Genomic DNA, 10,708 nt, shown 5'->3' on the forward strand with positions numbered 1-10,708 from the left:
GTATCATTCGACTTCTTTTTGCTACAGCTAAAGTTTTTCTGGATTATTTCGTTTTTACGTAAATGCATGTTTAATGCAAGTGAATGGGCTGTGACAACACGCCCCACCCCGGGGCGTGTTGTCACAGAGCATGGGGCGTGTTGTCACAAAATTTCTGCACATGCTTTATGACTAAAATATGACAGAAACCAACAAAAAATGGTTTTAATACAGGCTGAACGAATAAAAAAATATACGAAATGCAAAAAAATTTAATTTCAACATATTGGTAAAAATTTTATGCCCATTGTCAAAAACAATAAAAATGTCATCTTGAGAATTATTTGTCACTATCGAATATATGTGTGTATCATTATCTAATATTAATTTTTATTACCTAAAAAAGCGTTGTATTTTAACAAATACGCATATTACCTCGTTGTATAAGCATAAATAATTTTTATGTTTCTTAATATTAAAAATGCACACCACGGGGCGTGTAGTCACAGCTGTGACAACACGCCCCGTGGTATGAAATCACGTGGTTTCAACAACCATGTGTACATCTCTACTTGCATGTCTTATCTGTTTGGTATGATGAAAAGAACAGGCTTAAAGCTAACGAATGGTACCTTTTCTGATCAGTTATGATCATAGCCCTTAGTTTGCCAGACCATTTTTTAGTTTAGTTATAAAACCTGATTTTGCCCAAAATTCAATGGTACTCCTCATAATTTCTGCTGTGGTGACAAATTTATTAACCTTCACTGCTTGTACGAAAGAGAACTGAAAACTATGCCTTCCATTGAAAACTTGTGGTTATACGCTTAGCTTATCACATGGAAATCGTGCTGTGACAACACGCCCCTGTGACAACACGCCCCACTTTGCTTGCAACTGCATGGTGCTATCAACGTGCAAAACAACTCGGCTCCAGGTCCCCTGCGGTCACAGACACGCATATTATCCCTGAATAGGGGGGTATCGCGTTTGCCAATCGCTCATTGTCGCCTGGTTTGATTGCAAACAAGTCTGTTCTATGTAGTTGCTTTCTTCATTGCGTCCAGTATGTCAGCACAATTGCTTTATCATCGCGAACGCCATTGTCACTTTTCCTCATCCACCTTTCCCAGGCTTGTTCGCGATGAAAGGCACAGAGTAACACGTAGCAATCTGCGGAACAAGAAGTCGTGGGCACTGAGTGGTAAAGTACAGTAGCAACTTAACAGTGACGACACAAATGCATGAGCAATGGAGACAGCACACAAGCAACGAAAATGTTAATGCAATTCACTAACTTGAAAAAACGCTTTCGATGGCCTTGATTTCCGCCTCACATTTATCGGTCATGAAAAACGAAGAGTTCCAGTTTTCTGACCACCCTTTTACAACAGAAAGTGCTTCTGCTATGTCCGAAGCTTGTTCATTTTGGATAATAAACGTAGCAACAACCTGGTAACCAACATTCGTTCTGACGCAAAGAAAAAATAGAGGAAGGGAATACTTGGACGTCTTGTAAGTTGCATCCAAGAGGCAAATGCCTTGGCCGTAACGATGCAACAATCGTATTCTCTTCATCTAAGATGAGTTACAATCAACTAAATTTTCATCTTATGATAGTAGCCTACAGAAATAATATACGGTACTGTAGGCTACGTAACATTGAAAACCACCAAGCCTACTACGTGAATATGGTAAAAAATAAATTGTCTCAAAACAAACATTGGTTGTGACCCAAACCCTGCCTTTGGTTACTGCTGGACATGTCACTTGGTCCAATCAATAACACCACATAGGCGTATGGATTTGGCAAACTAGATGGAAAAAATACAAAAGAGGTCAGTGAAGTAGGCTAGGCTAACTTTGAATCAACAAAGCTTTTACACCTGAAAACTGCGTGTCTTTAAGAAACGAGATGAAAAGTTGATGAAACAGAACACATTTACATATGTTTATAGCATTTTTTGCAGTTAGTAAACCGTTTCCTCTTTTATGATGCCTAACCTCTACTTTGGTGAAAACACTGTGCTTTGCAGAAACCTTTTCAGAATCTTTGTCAACAAAGAAAAGGCTTATTATTGTAGTATGAATATCAACACTTATTACACTAGTGAATTACAATGACAGGATGTTAAAAATCAACATTAACAGCGTATGCTCGTTTCTGAACAACAAGCTTCGTTCCTGCTTTTGCTTCGTACTCTTCAATGGATCTCATGGCATCTTCAACTGAAGCCAACCACTTCAACAATAAACAATTGATTTTTTATTGTTATAAACTTATGGATCTTCATCACCCATTTTTTGCCATAAGAAATCAAAGCATTTATGCCATAGCCTAAGATTACAGTGAAGAAATGTAAATACTACACACATGCAACAAATCTGGATTTAGCGAGTATAAGGTAGCTGATAGTTTGAAGCTCCAGTTTTTCTTCTTTCCTTCTACTATAAATAGACTATTTCACCACATTTAGGTTTGTTTTATTCTGATGACAGCTCCTGGTGAGTCAGTCAAAAAAAAAAACTGCAGCTTCGAGCTACCTTTTACTTGCTATTTTCAAGTTCTGTATCACCATTTGCTATGAAAGAGTTCAACATATACTAATTGTGTGAAGTTGGAAACAGTAAAATAGTTGAATATTGGTGAACTGTTGAAGGTCTTGTTGGACCGTAGTATATTGCAGCAACTACATTACAAACCTGTACTAGTCCATGACTTTCAGCCAGCTCTCCCAAAGAATGTTAAATGTCCTAATGAATCAGAACTTTTAATGCCAGGATTGGACTCATTAGTCATTCAAGAACACATCGTTAGCGTTTTATGTGAGGACCATTGAAGAAACGATTTTTATCAAATGTTACAAGTTTCAAGCATAACGCGTCAAGGCCAATAAGTCTTTTCGTAGGTCACGGTTTACATATCCTTGGTTTGATTGACAAACCGAGATTGCAGTATCACCTGAACATTCAATGTCACTTCTCCATAAGGTTGCATTTCCTGCAGAACCAAGACTTCGTTTTTGGCGGCATTGTTCTACCAAGACATCTCAGATGGTGCCAATCCAGACACGAGTCGCACATGCTGCTGTCGCCTGCATCAAGATCTAAAAAACAGGAGGTGCACAACCAGCGGCCTTTATTTCGCAAAGTGGTCAGTAGGTTCTCCATCAACTTCCAACCGTCAAAAGAAAAATGTCTTCGCACAGAAGCAATGGCAATGTTTTCATCTAAACACTTCATTGGAATTCTTTCGGGCAATGTTTCAATTTCATTTTCTTCGATCAGTCGATCGCTGAATGGACGCAAGACCTCTTCTATTACCTCAGAATCGACAAACCAACTGAGTATTGCTGAAAAATATGACCATGGGTGACTTTGTTTGATGTAGCCTACGTACGCTTTGACGTAGCCTATCGGCTAGGCAGGCCCACAGAAGTCAAAGTGTAGTTTTTTAAACTAACGTAGGCTATAACAAAAATGAAGTCACACAAACATAAATGCAACAAACCTGCTTCTTTCTGAAAAGACGACTTCAGTCTGAATGGAATTGGTCCGCTCTTTTTTTGTCTCTTGCGTGGTAACCCAATGACTGTCAATCCAGCTCCTTTTGGCCTGCCACGTTTCGTCATCTTTGGTGGAAATTTAATTGATCCTGCATCATCTGTTAATAAACACAACGAGAATCGAATATAAGCTACAACGTAGAAAACATCACTATTTCAACGTTTTTATTAAAAAATTAATAAACATAGTGCATTATGCAATGCAAGAAAAAAACAACTAATCAGAAATGAATGTTTCAGAAACAGCACATACTTGTAAAAGACTGAATAGAACTGGACGGTGTCTGCATCATAATCGCACTGGTATCAACGGTCGACAAGACGTCACCGGGTGTGTGCTGTGAACTACTACTTGAGACTGTAGGAAGTGCAATTCCAGGATCATTGCTGGAAGATGTTGCAGCAGCACTTCCAGTATCAGTGCCTGAAAAGGATCACCTCTGAGCAATGAAGAAACAATAGAAGCGTTGCACGAGTCTTTACTGGACAATTATTGGATATGTTGCACTGTTGCAATGGGGACCAAACTGACGAGGTTACGGTCCTGGGCGGAACATAATGTCGTATAATCGTAAATACGTGCACTGGCAGTAGATATTGTGGTATACCGTATTTTGAGTTGGAAGCGAGCACTTGAGGTGTCAACAAATCTACATTAACCTTTTGAAAACAAGATTTTGTTGCAGCCAAAACATGCTTCTGGCGTGGTTACCGAATGCCAACCAATCCAGTATCTATCAAAATCTGCTAGGTGTTTCTCGATGATTATTTGCAGAATGCTGCATCACCTGTCAATAAACTTATTAGTTATCAAATAATGCAGACCGTGCTATAATCTTAAGAAACATGAAACGTAGTGTAAGCGCAGCATGCAATGCAAGAAAAAAAAGACAACTAATCAGAAATGAAGCTTTCAGAAACAGCACATACTTGTAAAAGACTGAACAGAACTGGACGGAGTCTGCATCATAATCGCACTGGTATCAACGGTCGACAAGACGTCACCGGGTGTGTGCTGTAAAGTACTGTTTGAGACCGTAGGAAATGCAATTCCAGGATCATTGCTGGAAGATGTTGCAGCAGCACTTCCAGTATCAGTGCCTGAAAAGGATCATGCAGTTGTTCACAAAAGCAGAATTACTGAGCATCTGCAACCTTGTATAATCGTAAATTAGTGCGCATGCAGTACATATTAGCCCACCTATTGGATAGCTCAACGCCATAAAAATCATTGCTCAAAAAAGAATTGACTGCAAAAGTGCAAAATCACGACGCAAGTTGCAGTAACTAACCCATATCTCTTCAGATATTTGAAAAAGTAGTCTAGCTTTTCTGATTTAGTAAATAGTGCTAGCATATAATTATAGGCCTACCTTTCTGAGTTTGACCCAAAAAGTTCACAACTTGGAATTTCTTTCCTTCCTGCAAGAACTCTGCAATTTGTCGTAAATTATCCAGGTTGTATTGGAATTCATCCATTCCTTGTTCAGATATCATTAACGCAATCTTCTGGGAAATATCTTGAACCCGGCGATACTTTTGCTGTTCTGATAAAACACATCTTCTTTGAGGCTTGTTAAGAATCTCAACAGCTGGTAATGTGGATGCAGGACCGTTGTCCAGTGAGTTTCTTGTCAGGCGATGGGATTTAAGAAAATATTGCATTGTCCACCGTTCTGAACAAAGATTGGGATTGTACTCTGACATATGGAGCTGCCTTCTAACTGCCAAGACATGCCTACAAGGTAGCAGCATTGATGATGTGAATCCACAAGGACATGCTGTTGTTGTGACTGCCAATTCCCCATGGACACGAGATTTTACTATGGCAGAATCATTCAAAATCTCTGACATGACAACCTTTTCCGCTAACTTGAATTGTTGTTGCACATGAATATATGCAAATGGTGTCAGTAGCTGTTGGTATTGTCTCTCTGCCACACTTGAAATCGCATCCATTGGAACCTTAAGGAAAGCATTTGACGCTTTGTGGTCACGTTCGGTGGAAAGAGATTGGATACATGCCATCAGATCTTTAAAAAACATGGTCATTCCTGAGTATCTTGTTATGACACTTTTCAACTTTCCATTGATGGATTCCAGTCGATTATTAGTTATGTTCAAAAAATTAGCTTTCAAGTTGCTCAGTCCATCCACCCATTGATGTCGAATAGCATGCCAGTTATCGTTATAATATGTTGTGACAGCAATTGGGACTGTTTCAACGAATTGGTTATACATTAACTTATAAGCTGACTCATTTTTGGCATTTGCCAGTTTTCCTAAAATTTCAAGTGATACCTGCCTTTGGGCTGAAGAAATGCCTAATTTTTCCATGGAAACTTCTGTACGAAAAGTGCAAAGGGTATGAAAATAGCAAATTAAAATTTTTGCAGTAGGTAGCATTTTCATCATGGCATCCCGCTCTGTCATGTCTTTGTCAGCCATTACAACCTCCACTTTATCCCAAGCTGGATTGTGGAGTTTAAACTGAGTTAACAGCTTGCTGATAGTCAGTTTGTCTTCAGTGGCTACAAGCCACAGACACACAATTTCCCTCTGACCTAAGCCATCAACATTCAGCATAACATATAATGGCATTCTCAAGTCATTAAGTTTGTAGGTTGCATCAATCAGCAGCATTTCGGGATATGCCGCAAAGGTTTCCCGCATGTCTTTCGTTTGAAAGTATATCGCCTGCAATTGTTTGTCATCATCTGCAAACACATCTACTGCGACACCTAAAATGAAAATAAACTGAGGATTAGTATACCCTACAAAGCAAGAATCTTGGCAATCCTGGGCCAGACTACATCAGATTTAAAAGCAAAAACATCAACTTTTAGTGAAATTTGTTTTCTATTCTATGTTATTCTAATTATTGGCCAGAGGAAGGATGTTTATGCCTTTGGTAATATTTACATCATATAATCAATGTTCCAACTGAGCGGTTGTATACCACTCTCACCCAATTCTCTAAAAGATGCGGCAGATGCCACATGGCAATGCTTAGGGTCCGTTAAAAGGATCCATTAGGAGTAAACTTTTACGTAGATTTCAAATTTAGCAATGTTTTCTATTTCTATCCACTCAATGTAGAATTGTTTCAAGATATTGAAGACCTTTGATTGAATTCCTTGATCCCGCTTTCAATCTTACAATCCCCATAGCGCCTTATGTTGCAACAAAAATTTTTGGAGCATGAGGTTGGGAAAGTAGAATGAATTCTTGTGAAGAAAATGAAGCAAAAAATACTCTCAATTGACCCTTTATAGCTCAATGTTGCAAATTTTCCACACGTTGTAGGGTTCTGTGTTGGTTATACTAGACAAACGTTTTCTGAATAGAAAAACGTCTGAAAATTAGATATTTTTCTTGTGTAGCCTACTATGATGTGCGTACTGGTAATCCGCAGTTCGCTGCAGTAGACGAAGTCTATTGACCGGTAAACCAGGCGGTCAACACTTTAAATTGAACTAGCAATGGGGGGAATTGAACCCACGTCATCGAAATAATTCATCTGCAGTCTAAACCATTACAGCGAGAGGTCAATCGCGAATTGCTTAATTGACATTATATCTGAAATGGTTCAAGAAGAATGCTCACACACAATATCATGTGACAATCAATCTGCAGCAGCGACCTATAGATTGCAAATACGCCTGCGGTGTTGACCAATGTTACAGGCAACCTGGTAGCCTATTCTTGCATTGCTGCAGTACTACAATGATGCAAAAAAAAAAGATTTATCCAAGGTCATGACCCTGACCACAGCTTGCACACACACCTCCGGCTCTAGGCCGGAGTCACATCACCTCCAGCACGGAGCCAGAATTTGACCGGAACCGGAGCTCATTCTATCACTACTTATCATACTGCACATGGAAAGTCATCTCTACTATTTAGCATGAACATATCTTGTATAACAGACAAAAAAGTTTTGTCTGTCGACTAACCTTTTTCTTTCTTCATTTCATTAATAAGTTCATCATAGGTGTTTTCATACAAAGGTCTCTGTTTTGCGGCAATATTATGCAGATCTTTAAGAATAACTGTTTTTCCTGTAGAAGCTGCAATGTGCTTTTGTACCAACTTTTTATTTGCTTTGGTGGCAAGCATTTCTCCGATCACACTGCTTTCTGTTTCATTTAATCTTCGTTGTTTAGGCATCAAATTAAATGCATTCTGAAAAATAATTTATATGCACATAATCAAGAAAACGACATATCATTTGACAGGTGTCCAACCCACAGAGATGGGCAAGATCACCAGGTTCGGTGAATCGACGGCTTGAATATGACCAGTTTCGCACAAACTGGTCATATTCAGCATGTGCGTAGTAATGCGCGCAAAGTGAAATGACCACTTTACCGTGTCTTACGATGAAGTCAAGATCAGAAAATCTGTCTTGCAACATTTTTAACGTGTTTTAGTACAGTAGCAAACAATATTTGAACTTCAAGTGTCATAATCAAAATGCAATTGTACACGGAAAGTAATTTTTTGGATAGAGGGGGGTTTTGGACGGAAATTTCAAATTTTTTTTACTAGAGTTCTTAGAATGTACTGTTGTATCCTAAAACCTCGGTTAAAATTGAATTTGAAAAAAAAAGCCGATTAACCCCCCCCCCCCTAATGTTATTGCTCTTTTTTATCCTTCACATAATTTCTGATGAAAGCCTCATCATATACAGAGCTAGTGTGACCATAGCTCAAAGGCTATGACTACTACCGTACAAAGGGTTATTTCCACTTACTTCATTGAAATCATGATTATGATCATTGACATTACTAATCTCAGTGATGCATAGCGCTTTTCCATCTGACGTCGCATTTACTTTGATTCCAAATGGACAACCTTTTATAAAAGTACTGAAAAACAACAAAGATGAGGTGACATAGGCCGTGTTGAATCACCCATAAGTACACTTGAATTAGCCATAACTCACGTTGAAGTAGCCTACCTGCAAGTCATGTCGAATTGCCCATAAGTTGCATCCAATTACCTATAAGCCCACCTGAATTACCCATAAGTCCGGCTGGATTACCCATAAAGTCACGTTGAATTACCACAAGTTCAGCCAAGCATTCTCATAAATCTAGTCGATTTACCCACAAGTCACGTCAAATTGCCAAAAAGCTGCGTTGAAGACCCATAAGACATGTCTTTATGGATAATTCCATGAGACTTACGGGTAATTCGACAAATTGTGCTGATGAGAAATTCGACGTAACTTATGGGGAAATTGACAAAACTAATGGGTAGCCTACGGTAATTCAATGCAACTTAGGAATAATTCTGGGCATGACAATTCAATGGAAATTACAATAGACAGCATGCGGGAATGGTTCAGCAGAATATATGCATTTTGCTAAGTTCTCAGCATTCATAAGGAATGTAGGCAATTTGCACTTATGCAAAACTCAATCTATTAGCAAAACTTATGCATATAGGCTACATGAGTAGCTCAACCTATGGGCACCAAGGACAAAACCATCATTACTTACCTTTGATTTGGTCTTTTTCCTTGACTACATGATTTGGGTGTTCTTCCTCCATGCACACAAGCATACTGTATTGTACGATACTTCAACTGTTCATTCCAGGTTTTTGTGGATGTAAGTGCTAGACGTCGTTTTGCGCGTTCAATTGTTATGGAATTTCTCACATAAACATTGACAAAGTTTTCTTTTTCCCATTGCTTAATAGCCGAAGAAAGTGTCTCAAAACTGTAATATAATGCTCCCTTCGTAATCATGATGACGATGGATTCAGTTCAGTTCAGTTCAGTTCAGTTGTTTTTTTATTTCTGACCATCATATCAGCAACTACCGCGGTCCACTCTGCGATCAAGTGTGCAGCACAAGCCAATACGCATGCGCGCGAAATTACGTATGAGCGTCGTCGGATGAAACGCCTGAGCGCATTAAGGTCTTGCTCGAGTAAACAACGTCTTGCTTGAGTGGTGCTTGTAAGAATAGCTTCAGAGGCTAGTTTTACAATATGTTGTAAGAATAGCCACTTCGTAAACTGAATGCAGTGAATGCCTAAAACCAGTAGGCTGCTTTCCAACAGCGTAAATTTATCTATCTATTGGGCCACCGTCAAGAAACATTGAAAAGTCATCAGACAAGACAGAAACCAAGGGAATTGGCAATAACAATGATAGAGAAGACGCACTGAGAATGGAAAAGGTGAAGTTAAAGTTAAAGTAATTTTTTGTACACATGCTGTACAAAAAATTACTTTAACTTCAACTTCACCTTTTCCATTCTCAGTGCGTCTTCTCTATCATTGTTATTGCCAATTCCCTTGGTTTCTGTCTTGTCTGATGACTTTTCAATGTTTCTTGACGGTGGCCCAATAGATAGATAAATTTACGCTGTTGGAAAGCAGCCTACTGGTTTTAGGCATTCACTGCATTCAGTTTAACCTCTAGGTATCTTGTTGCGTGTTTTAATTCTGATTCTTGCTGCTTACTTTATTCATTTTATCAGTACGTTTTTGTGTTGTGCCATCGTTGCTGAACAGGTTGTGTTAACCTGTTTTAGCCACCTTGATAAAGTCAGTCGTGCTGACTGACGAAACGTCGGAAATACAAAAGCTAGTTATCATCTTTAACATCAGGAGGTAACCTAGTAAATAGTCACCAGAAGAACGCAAATTACTTTTATTATAAAATGCCTGGTGAACAGTCTCTCTCTGTTTTTAGTAAAACATTTGTTGATGAAAAAATGCTAAGAGCACACATATTTCAACAAAAATTAGATCAAACAAAACACTAATAGTTGTAGAACAGTAATATCAAACTAAAAACTGATAAACTTACCTTTAGAGCATTAGATGGATGGTTAACTTTCGCTACCCCAGAGCTGCAACTGAAAGCCTGGAAGTAGCTGGCTTTGAAACAGCACTGAAGTCACATGACTGCAACCAGCCAATCAGAACTGGCTACGAAATGTTACACTGATGTCACATTGGACATTAATGGAAGAATTGAAAAAAAAAAAAGGCGAAACTCAGAAATAATAGCCTATCAAAGGTTATGTTACATATATGTCACAGTGGGTTCTGCGGGGTTAACAACACTTTTGACTTCTTTAACAATGCCTATTAATAAACGAGGTCACTTGTATGCGCACTTGCAGCGAGGCGAGGGGTT

General features: G+C 38.8%; 1 protein-coding gene across 1 annotated transcript; it reads right to left on the reverse strand.

The window, feature by feature from the left end:
• Positions 1 to 2,237: 2,237 nt before the first annotated feature.
• Positions 2,238 to 9,304, reverse strand: LOC145766596 (uncharacterized). The gene is made up of 9 exons (XM_082578313.1): positions 9,054 to 9,304; positions 8,303 to 8,417; positions 7,635 to 7,730; positions 7,502 to 7,559; positions 4,919 to 6,286; positions 4,476 to 4,646; positions 3,799 to 3,969; positions 3,491 to 3,643; positions 2,238 to 3,332 (listed from the first exon to the last, which is right to left on the reverse strand). The coding sequence occupies exons 1-9, from the start codon at positions 9,302 to 9,304 to the stop codon at positions 2,956 to 2,958; spliced, it is 2,760 nt and encodes a 919-aa protein (XP_082434439.1). The 3' UTR covers positions 2,238 to 2,955.
• Between the last annotated feature and the right edge of the window lie 1,404 nt (positions 9,305 to 10,708).

The sequence above is a fragment of the Aplidium turbinatum genome, chromosome 3 (genome assembly GCF_918807975.1).
Source record: "Aplidium turbinatum chromosome 3, kaAplTurb1.1, whole genome shotgun sequence".
NCBI lineage: Eukaryota > Metazoa > Chordata > Ascidiacea > Aplousobranchia > Polyclinidae > Aplidium > Aplidium turbinatum.

Coding starts and splice junctions, on each gene's coding strand:
- LOC145766596 (XM_082578313.1), bottom strand. CDS start 9,304: ATGATTACGAAGGGAGCATTATATTACAGTTTTGAGACACTTTCTTCG. Junction 4,647..4,918: donor TTTGGGTCAAACTCAGAAAG/GTAGGCCTATAA, acceptor GATCCTTTTCAG/GCACTGATACTGGAAGTGCT. Junction 3,333..3,490: donor GTCTTTTCAGAAAGAAGCAG/GTTTGTTGCATT, acceptor CATATTTTTCAG/CAATACTCAGTTGGTTTGTC.